The 11,221-nt window shown below is 36.3% G+C and overlaps 1 protein-coding gene across 3 annotated transcripts; it reads right to left on the reverse strand.

Moving 5' to 3' along the window:
* Nucleotides 1-591: 591 nt before the first annotated feature.
* LOC103968809 (peptidyl-prolyl cis-trans isomerase CYP59) lies at nucleotides 592-10,872 on the reverse strand. 3 transcript variants are annotated; one of them, XM_009382131.3, is made up of 14 exons: nucleotides 10,503-10,872; nucleotides 10,225-10,329; nucleotides 8,861-8,978; nucleotides 8,511-8,561; nucleotides 8,322-8,419; nucleotides 7,495-7,594; nucleotides 6,599-6,718; nucleotides 6,423-6,500; nucleotides 6,192-6,238; nucleotides 6,055-6,110; nucleotides 4,642-4,682; nucleotides 2,827-2,935; nucleotides 1,611-1,746; nucleotides 592-1,521 (listed from the first exon to the last, which is right to left on the reverse strand). In XM_009382131.3, exons 1-14 carry the CDS (start codon nucleotides 10,598-10,600, stop codon nucleotides 1,014-1,016), a joined length of 1,665 nt encoding a protein of 554 aa, XP_009380406.2. In that variant the 5' UTR covers nucleotides 10,601-10,872; the 3' UTR covers nucleotides 592-1,013. The 3 variants fall into 3 exon arrangements, with proteins under 3 accessions (XP_009380406.2, XP_065028067.1, XP_065028068.1); XM_065171996.1 differs by having other exon boundaries at nucleotides 1,323-1,521; nucleotides 1,611-1,706; nucleotides 10,503-10,738; XM_065171995.1 differs by lacking the exon at nucleotides 6,423-6,500 and having other exon boundaries at nucleotides 870-1,521; nucleotides 10,503-10,738.
* Between the last annotated feature and the right edge of the window lie 349 nt (nucleotides 10,873-11,221).

The raw sequence follows: 11,221 nt of genomic DNA on the forward strand, positions 1-11,221 counted from the left end.
CTCGCATGTGGGTTCCACACGCTCCTCACGCACAGCCCATTTCTTTGTCATCTTATTTATTTAATTGTCTCCCCAAATACTCAACTTCAAACCTTAAACCCCAAACTTTAAGACCTAAATCCTAAATCCTAACTCCAACCCAAACGATTATGAAGTTCTCTAACCATGATTCCTCCTCGTAGAATGCTTGTCCTGATTATTTGCATTCTGCTTCTAAGACAGGCAAACAATGGAGGAAATGGGGATAAGAGAGTGGTGGGGACCTTTTATCTTCATGCCCACCATGCTGAGTGTAATCATCTTTCAAAAGAATATTTTGGTCCTTTCTGCTTGTTATCAGAGTCCTTATCACAATCCCTGGCAAAGTGATCAAGAGCACCACACTGGACAACCCTCTACAAGATTGAAATAACAAAACATTATATCATAATTTTGTAAATGAAAAGTCTTGTTGAGCCATTCTATTTGACTCATCCCATCCAAAACAGTCACGGCCATTCTGTAGGTGGGTTACATTGCTAGCATGAAAAGAAGCAGAACAGAGACGTAAGCTGGCACCACCAGAGGCCCATAAAATTATGAAAACTGGGCTGTAACGAATGGTCAAGTCAATTTCCCTCTCTCATTAATGTAGCAATGCACTTATCAAATTTAAGTAATTGTTTTTGGAAGTCATATGTTCTACACCAAGTAAAAATTACAAAAGACTGCATGCAAGAGAGTAGTCGTCTATCTTCCCTGTAAATTTTCTTCTATTTCTGCATCACGTACACACGAGTATTCCATTTATAAAAAGACTTGACTCCAACTGCCTATGTTCACAAGCAAAATAACGTGGTTCCTTCCCTTGTCTGGAGAACAGACAACTCAAAACAATCCTTTACTACAGCAGCTACAATCTGATCCAAGTCTTACAGTTCAGTATTCCAACTACTTTCACAAATAGAACCAGCGATTCAAGACAAGAATCCAAGTCATAATGCCTTTCATTTCCTTTTAACATCTCATTTCCTTTACTTTCGGTCCTTTTCTCTATATTTCCTTTCACGGTAGTCATCAACATCATGGTCTCTACTTTTCCTCTTGCGGTCCCCATCATTTCGTCTGCGAAGCTCGTCAGCATTTAATCTCTTTCGATCATCTCCCTCGTTCTCTCTGTGACTATCACCACCTTCTCTTTCATTTTCTAGTCGGCTACCAAAGCTTCTTTTGGGATCTCCACTGTCATATACATGCCTGCTACTCTCGTGCAATCTCCGACGATGCTCTCTATCCTCATCACCTTTTTCATCGGCTCGCTTATCTCTGTGATAGTCACCATGTTTCCTGTTTCCTCGACTCTTCCCATCCACTCTATCATATCTGGTTATATCATCTCCATGTCGATGTCTGTCTGAAATTCTCTTATCTTGATTCCTCTCAGTAGAGTGATGACTTGCATTTTGCTTCTTTGTTTTTTCTTGTCCATTAGCTCTATGGCCCACAGTCTCCAGATTATCCTCATCAAACAGCATGTCATACCTGCACCATCAAGCATCAAGTCTTCAATGAAAAAAGAAAATACAACAGCAGAAAAAGGAGGGAATAGGAGGTGAGAAAGTGGTCAGGACCTCTTATCTTCATGCCCTCCATGCTGAGTGTTATCATCTTTCAAAACATATTTTGGTCCCTTCTGCTTGTTATCAGAGTCCTCCTTATCACAGTCCCTGGCAAAGTGATCAGGAGCACCACACTTGAAGCAACCCTCTAAAAGATTGAAATAAACAAAACATTAGATCACAATTTTTTAACTAAAAAGTCAAGAGTCGATTCCATTTGACTCATCCCATCCGAACCAGTCATTCTACAGGGTGCATTTCAAGCATGAAAAGATTCAGAAAATGAATAAGGCACAACCCAATTAAATTCAACGTTAACCAGCGTGAGGTTCTGTTTTTGTTGAATTCAACCAAATTCAACCACATTAAAATCTACAAAGGACAATAACATATATAATTACAAAAGAAAACACCAAACTTAGGAGAAAAAAGATACTAATAAGCAACATATGTTTTTGTTGTCCTTTGCATGTCTACATGAAATCCCAGTAAGTTAGTGTGCTAGCCCTGCTAGAGGCCCATAAATTATGGAAACTGGATGCAATAAATGGTCAAATCAATTTCCATGTCTCATTAATGTAGCAATGTACTTATCAAACTTAAGCAATTGTTCTTGGAAGTTATATGTTCTACACCAAGTAAACAATTACAAAGACATACATGCAAGACACAGAACGATGACATATATACATGCAAGACACTGAACAAAAAGCAACAACAGAATATATTGAGGCAGTGATTGCACTTCAGCATTTTGAAGGTAAAATTATATTCAACATTTCCAAAGGTCATGGATTAGTTAATTTAAAGTATATGATATCTGGTCAGAGACAGAGAGACGAGAAGATCAAAAACTGATTGACAGCCATGACCACTGTCATGATTATAAAAAATGCCTACTGCCCAGTCTCCCTTGGCACCGCTATCTTTACCCACTGGTAAACCGAGTAGAATGAAATTATTGGACATTAAAACTTATCATGGATCAAGCCGAATGAAATCTCCTGGTCCGTGTGCCAGTCCCTTGATGAATCGGTAAAAACCGAACTGTACCAAGTGGTAAAACCTCAAGTGACAGCAAGGTTTATACATCAACTATTTCAAATGAATAATAACAACAAAGTTATGTTGTTCTAAGTGGAATATAAAATGCAAATGCTGAGCCAAAAATTAGACATTAGCTACTACTCATCATGAAAACAAAATTACTGGATGCTATGCGTGTTACCTTTAGTGGGATGACTTCTTTTGCCCTGCCTATATTGGCTCCATAGTCTAGCAACACTTTGGCTGAAATCCACATGTATCCTTCGATCATCAATTAAAGTGTTGTCCATCTGTTATGGTCACCAAAATCAGTATGCATATCCTCAGCCACTATACATGAAACTATAGTAGCTACAAGAGACGTTATAGATAACAAATCCAAATATTCTACCTACTCACTGTCATTAAAGAAACTAAGAGCCTGCGTAATAATATTTCCACTTTTAATGGAACAATTTCCCCTCTTATCAGCCTCACAAATCATGATCAACCAGTGTTCCAAGTGTGATGGTCAAATCTTCTAAGTTACAAACATCAAGCATGCTTAAAAAAAGGATTAACAGAATAAAAATAACATCACTATAAAAATTAATTGATTCAAAAGATTAAATAAATAATTCACACAATCCTCACATGTGGCTGGCTAAATATCAAAATCTCATGATTGAAGGTTAATTTATATAGTATATAGAGAGGAAAATTGCAATGACGACTCAAAAACAGGGTCTCCACTTTATCACTGAGAAGTCATTAATATATATATATATATATATATATATATATATATATATATATATATATATATATATATATATATATATATATATATAACTTTGTGGAGCATCTACAATTTAGAAGGGCAAAACAGAAATCCTAGTTTCAAATTGTCAGAAGTTTCTCATAGTTTTGTTGAGTACAACAAAGAAATATCACAACGAAGTCAAGGAAATATTGCCTATTGCCTGATCCCTTCCTTGAATGCACTTTTTACTAATACTAAATAATCCACTAGCATAACATATACTGTAGGAAAAACAATTACACCCATACATGGGAATAACAGGCTCCTGCACTAGGCTTAATTACACCCTGATCCCTTATAAATAAGGGTTGTCTAGTGCACTAGGCTCCCACAAAAGTGGGGCATGGAGAAGGTCAGTGCATACAGCCTCTCACACACAAGGAAAGAGGTTATTTCTGTGACCCAAGTTTATGGCATCCAAATCACATAGGCTTAATACGACGCTAAGGTTAAGCCTCTCAAGAAAAAATCAGCATCATTCTGTCCAAACAGTAGCTGTCACTTGTTTTGGGCTGAGAGCAACAAGTGACGGGAGAAATGACCATCAACAAGGGGTCTAGTATTTTCAAAACGACAAACCAACCACGTTTGCATGGTGTTTACAGGAAAAATATTTGTATAATATCACTGCCTTTAATTATTGTTTTGTATTGATGGTAGTAATTTGAGGGCAAGGAGAGTAGGTCATGTGGATCTATGAGATAGCAGTATCACAGTCAGGAACAGGATCAGTTTAAGCATAACAAGGAGCCTATGAACCAATGGACTACTCCAAGTAAAGCTCAAAACCCGTCCCAATTCGTCCAATAATTATGTCAGGGTATCCTTTCTCGAGAAAGATTATAATCATGATTTGATTATGATTCAATTAAAATATTTGACACTTGATCAGAAGGATTTAGAATGTGATGAAACCTAAATAGAACTACAATAAGCTGATTGGTAACTTGAGCATAAAGAACCTACTTCACAACTTTTCACAAAATTAGCTTCATAGAGAGATACAACTCATCAGAGCTTAATATCTATAAAGTCAAGACAGTTGACTCAAATATTAGAAGTCATATAGTATGACCCTATTTCTTCCAAGTATAACAGAAAAGAGTCTGTTATAAGGCACTTGACTTCCCAACAGACCCTGGTTTAGAACCCAAAACAAACAGTTACTTCAAATTAAAGGCAACAAAGGCATACCTTGAAATATGCTCTTTCACATGCCTCTTTTGTCTCAAACTCTGAGATAAGAAATGGATAGAAAATGCACTCAAATGTTAAGTAACAATGAAAAATGACAAGTGAATGCATACACAATAATCAGATATGAACATTAAGTTTAAATCTTGACAATGTAAAACAAATCAACATCATCAAGTCTATGAATCCTTTGCTGCCATTGTTGTTAATAACAAACTTATTCATCCTCAAGACTTTTCTTAATTATTTATGTTGAACCTGCTTTTTAGGAATGCAGGCAATGATAGAATAAGATGACTGGTGAAAAAAGCTGATATTTTAAAAACCAAAAGGCTAGAGAAATAAAACAAAAAACTACAACCAACAAGAAAATATCACTTCCATTTCAAAAAAATATTACCTAAATTGCGCAAAAGATAACTTGGCAGTTTCCATTAATTCAACTCGCCAATACATAAAATTTTCACTATTCCTTTCAGTTGCAATAACTTAAAAAAAAGAAAAAAAGCTTGATCATGCTTTCCCAAAAAAGTGGTGTCTTCTGTTTCCCAAAGATGATACCTCACTTATGTTTAATCCAAAGACAAAACAACAGAAATATGTGATGTTATTGTATCTTCGACTCGGGGACAACTCCGGGATCATATGATCCATCCAATTCAGCATTTCAATGCCCAAGCTAGGCAATTTACATGTCAATTGTGCTGCTCATATCAGATGGCACATATCATTCTGTCAAGGGAAAGGACTCAAAAGTGTTATTTTTCTGTAACTATTTAATGTTATTCTTTATTTTTAAACTTGGTCTACTCCTACTAGACCTTCTGTAGTAAGACATCTTTTTAAACCTATTGCTTTACAATTTTCATCTAATGTGAAAAATTAGAGGGGTAATAAAATTTACATGTCCAACAAATGCCCCCATCAGTCCTGTGCCAAACTAAGTCTAATGTCAATCCAATTCCAGACTGAAGTCATAGTAATAATGGAAAACTAATCTTGCCCCTAGTTACTCTTCCTCCTAATTAATGTTACTGGAGAGAAGATAAGATCATTCTCTTAAATTACTTTTTTTCATTATTCTTCTTTATTTTCCAACTCATACTCGCAGCAAGAGTGTCAGCATTGTGGCTAACTGTTCAATGCCTGATGGCACTTGTAACTCCATATGAGAATCATTCACTATTAACAAATGACAATCAGGATGACACAGGCATGCTGGCTTATAACTAGGGATCCTCAAGGTCATTTATTTCAAGGTAAGAGTATGGAAGAGTCAATTACAAATGGAAATCAACACTTTACCACATCTACAAACATAAAACACATGAACAAAGTCAACTGACATCAATACACATTAATATACTGATTTAAGTAAGAAAAAGCTATGTGCATAATGGGACAAGAACTTACCTATAAAAGCATAGCATAAACTATCTCCAGTCTTGTAATCACGAATTATATCAGCTCTGCAAACAAAATTATTGCAGTTAAAAGGGGTGAAGAAAACAAGAAGCATCTACGAGTCTGAGCCAGAAGGCAGCACTTACGACATGACATTCCCAAAGCGAGAAAAGATTGTATATAAATCCTCATCCTGGAATCAACAACAAGATGAAGATAAGGGAATAAAGTATCAAAAGGAGACTTATCATGAGTTGCAGTCTTGCAGAAGTTACTTGGACTAATTGTAAACTTTTTAAACATGAACAAATGTAGCATTGAAACAAGGACTTGATGAAACATGACTAGAATCAACTGGTTATTCAGTTAATGATTACTTGTGTAACTGGATTAAGTTTACAAACAAACAACACGTTCTCTGGTGGTTTTATGTCAGAATCTGGAATGTCTCCTATCTGGCATAGATAAAAAAAAGTGCAAATTAGCAACAACAAAAAAAAGTATTTAGATTATCAAGAAATGTAGCATCAGAGTCTGTATGCTGGTTTCTTACACTTTCAAGAATTGCTGCATTTGTGTGAGCCTCTTTCACACGAAGTCTCTCTTCAAGCTCTTCTGTGCCTAGTGTCTCATCCAAGGGAACCCAGTTATCTTCCAAGCGCTCTTCTGCAATCTAGATAATTCCCAATGGAAAGGAGGTTCAAAGTTCATAAAACGATATAAGCGGTTGACCAGAATCAATGTGCAAAGGACACCAAAAAAAGGAATATCTATTACAACAACAATTCATAATCCCTATATTCCAATGAGGTTTCTCCAAAAATTTCAAGTTGTTTTAGAATCCGTAAATAAGCATCAAAGAATAATAATTTGATGGAAGATTAGCTCAGAATGGATGAACATTCATGAATACATCTGTTGTCATGAAATGATGTTAGGGGTTTACATAATTATTATGAAGATCGCAAGTGGCATACAAACACTGATTTCTATTAGGTAATTGAATTTTACCTAATAGCATGGCAATTGAATACAAGCATACATATAACAAACAATGGGAACTGATAAAGAACTAGACATAGGCATACACTTGATGAGAAAATGATTTCAATTTTTACCACCAAATATATCCTGGCAATTGAATTCAACTAAAGTTGACCATGTGTACGACAGTGCTTTACAAGCATACCATAGAACAAACAATGGGAACTGACAAAGAACTAGACATAGGCATACACTTGATGAGAAAATGATTTCAAATTTTACCACCAAATATATCCTGGAAATTGAATTCAACTAAAGTTGACCATGTGTACGACAGTGCTTTACAAGCATACCATAGAACAAGCAATAGAAACTGATAAAGAAAGAGATATAGGCATATGCTTGATGTGAAAATGATTTCAAATTTTACCACCACATATATCATGGCAACTGAGTTCAACTTACCTCATCAGCTGGTTTACCCTCTGGTGAATTCTCAGGAATAAACTCAGCAAGCTGAGGTGGATCATCAAAAGGATCATCCAAAATGTAGGTATGTTTGATTCTGTTGATATAAAAGCGCAAAATTATATACACTGAAGAAAGAAAGGAAAATATTTTGAACCCTGAGACCTTCAAAAACATACTGAACTACAAAAAGAATGAGAGAAAATATGCTAACTTTTAGCAATTAGCATGTCAGTGTCAAGTCACGAAGATACTGAAAAATAAATTAAAATTTTAGTACAGGAAACTTGAACAATAAAATTTTATTATGAATACCACTCAACTGCACAAGTTTAAATTAAGACTCAAATTTACACATTCAAGGTGGACACCAAACAGTTCAAACTAAAGCATCTGTAAGGCAACTAAGAAAAATGCTAACTAATTTACCACCAAAATTGAGATCTTCTTCATATGCATCCTTGGGTCATTCTAACTCCAAGTCCTTTCTTTGTCTCACTTAGGAAGATGTGAAATCGAGTTCCAGAACAGTAAGATAAGTGTTGATATATGATCTGAGCATATTTAGTGACTATACATGCAAATTTACCAAGAAGCTACTCAAGAAACACTTTACATGTTCAATTTTGTGACTTATTCTGTTTCCTAATAACCAAATGTATGGAACAGGTACTCAAAGGTGTAGTAGCATAACAGAACAACTCTGAAGTATAAGGACGACAGTAGCGTAATAAATATAACAAAGCAGTGGCGGTATAAAGGCACTTTTTGATAGTTCAGATGACTTCTTACTATCAAACATATGACAAGGAGCAAAAACAAACCTGATGTCCTTGAAAGGTCTACCATTATTATCAGCATATGCTTCATTTATCTTAGCCAATGTGTCCAAACCTTCTTTTTCTTCAACAGTACCAAATACCTGTGATCAGAAAAATAAGAACATATTCATCTCTAGTGGTTTGGAAACATTTTCTGAAAATAACAAAGAGGAATCATAATGTAATACTCACAGTATGTTTTCCATCAAGATAGTCAATGTCATCACGCAATGTGAAGTAAAACTGATATCAGCAATAGAAACAACTTTTATCAAATTAGAAACAAGGAGCTTTGAATCTTATAGTGCATGGCCCCGTAGTGAGATATTTTACTATTAATTTTTACAAAAAAAAATTATGTGAGAAGTATGAGCAAGTGAGATATTTTACTATTAATTTTTACAAAAAAAAATTATGTGAGAAGTATGAGCAAGTTTAACAAGTACAACAAAGGTATACCAACATCTTCAACCAACTGTTTTCTTTGGGAGAAATAGCTGAATTGAAAAGATACTTAAAAGCGAAAAATTGAACAAAAGTACCTGAGAAGCATTAAGATTCTGTCCTGCACTAGCCATAGCTATGGTACCAGTTCTGGTATGCTTAAGATCTGGATGAATTTCATCCTCAAAGAAACGTGCCTGTTCACCGTATAGAAATCTAAAAGTAGGACAATATGGGTAAGAATCACAATCAATTATAAAGGTGGGCTTGGAGACAATCTAATGCTATGTAGGCTACAAAAAGCTTATATAAATCACTTAGATTGATATAAAAAACAACCAGGAAATTTACTCTGGATTAGTAAAATTAAACACATATGAAAATGCATCAAATTAGAATTGACACAACATGAAGCTTAAAGAAGAAAGGCAATTATACAACTAAAAAATGGGAAAGGGGACCAATATGTCAAATTATATTTCAAGGTTTAACATCGACATTATTCTGACAAAAAATTTGCCATTAAAATTGAATTGATGAAGTAAAACATGGAATGGATCTGATGAATGACAACTACAAGGAGGGAAAACCATGATACATATTTTCTACATTTGCAACCCCCCCCCCCCCCCCCCCCCCCCAGTTTGCTGGCCTGTGGGGTGTGGGGTCTGTGGCATGGACATCAGCATGTCCTAAAATTTGATAATTCAATAAAATGACAGTGATAAGGGGTTTGAAGAAACAGATGAAAAACATAAAGGAACAAATATGTCGAAAGACTAGTGATCTAAAAACATTATAAAACTGATCATACCTAGGCAGGGTCACATGGCTCAAGTCTCCAGAATATAAGCAAATTAAGACAATACAAAGCATCAGAATGAACAAAAAAGGTCCAGAACTTGTAGACTTCAGCTTATTCGTCCAATTAAAGGAGTTCCAGTCACAAGGATTAATCAGGTAAAATTCATGTGATCTGTTCATTGTCACTAGGAAGAATGCATCATGAAAAAAAGTCATGTCATATATCCTGACTTCATCTTGGAGAGAAAGACATCGTAACTGAAGATGACAAGAATGGGTTATGGTTGCGCTTTGCTCCCGAACTATTTATTCTGATGCATCTTAGAGACATGACTATGAAATTTGAGTTGATATTTATGTCAAGAACTGTATGATTTCAGAAATGTTGCTACTAAAAGAATCTTCACTCCACTTGACATTGCAAAATTAACTGCCTCCCTAGATGCAAAGGCAAAAATAGAAGCACGACCATTCTCTTTTCTATCAAACATACAGTTCTGAGACAATCTAATGATTTGATATTTATAATATCTTACAGTCTGATGGTAACCATAGTCCAAACAGTCAAATGACGTGCCTGGTTCCAGCAATTCAATGTGATAAAGTGAGTGAACATCACTTACAAAATGCAGCAAACGAAATAAGTGGAAATACTAACTTGTACGCTGAATCTCCTCCTGTGCCAGTCCCGGTCCTGTCTCCAGTCTGAGCCAAGAAGTCCTTTTCCACTTTGTGAAACAGACAACCATTATAATACTTCATCCTGCACAAATTAGGACCAATAATCACAAAAGGAAACCAACAAACCCTAGAAACCTCAATTTTAGGGTTTTACGTTCTTCATCCGGCACAAACAAACGCCTTCGTTCCCAAATGAGACCAAGAATAAGACGAAGTCTAAGAAATGGAGAAAGCTATCAGTGTGTATGTACATACTTGCAGAGCTTGAGGAAGTTCTTAGTGGTGAGAGGACATCGGTCGGTGTGGAGATCCACCACAATGTCCCCCAAGCTCGTCACGATCAAAACCGACATCGTGGGGCGCTACCGAAAGCCGATAGCCGCTCAAGTGATCCCCCGTGTTCACCCAGCAGCCGCCGCGGCGTCCGGCCTCCGCTCAACCAGGCAAAACGCTGGCGAGCACTCCCGATGGGCACCTCGTGGAGACAAAGCCGCGCCCTTCCATCCGCTGCCCGATTACACAAGCCACAGGGTTCGGCTGCAGCCCTAACTTAGATCAGATCCCAACCGAAACAGGAAAGCAACACTTTCTTATTTCAGGAGAGCATTTTTTTATTATATTCATTATTTTCAGCGTGACTATTCCACGAGGACCAAAATTGTTTTAGGCAAATTTTCGTAAAAACCCCTACTTTTAAAAGATTTTAGCGTCCTCGTTTCGAAAAATTATAAAATATTATATATTTTTTCTTAAAATATACTTTTGACCCCTGCCTTCACCTCATCGACCGCTATCTCCATTTGAGCCCCTAGCAACCTCCTCTCCTAGTTTCATTCATAGACACCCCCCTCCCTTCCCTCTTCTCTCCCCTACCCTGTCTTGGTCCCGATCACGTCTACCTCCATCCATTACCTTTATACCCATCGACCATTACTTTTGTCTTACACTATTGCCCTTATCTCTTTTCACTCTCT

This window comes from Musa acuminata, chromosome BXJ3-10 (assembly GCF_036884655.1).
Source record: "Musa acuminata AAA Group cultivar baxijiao chromosome BXJ3-10, Cavendish_Baxijiao_AAA, whole genome shotgun sequence".
In the NCBI taxonomy this organism is placed as follows: Eukaryota; Viridiplantae; Streptophyta; class Magnoliopsida; order Zingiberales; family Musaceae; genus Musa; species Musa acuminata.

What these genes read in the sequence shown, in the direction of transcription:
- LOC103968809 (XM_009382131.3), bottom strand. Translation starts at nt 10,600, where the DNA reads ATGTCGGTTTTGATCGTGACGAGCTTGGGGGACATTGTGGTGGATCTC. An exon ending in AGACCTTTCAAGGACATCAG is followed by an intron (nt 7,595 to 8,321) that starts GTTTGTTTTTGC and finishes TTATATCAACAG; the next exon opens with AATCAAACATACCTACATTT. An exon ending in CGCTTTGGGAATGTCATGTC is followed by an intron (nt 6,111 to 6,191) that starts GTAAGTGCTGCC and finishes TTTTGTTTGCAG; the next exon opens with AGCTGATATAATTCGTGATT.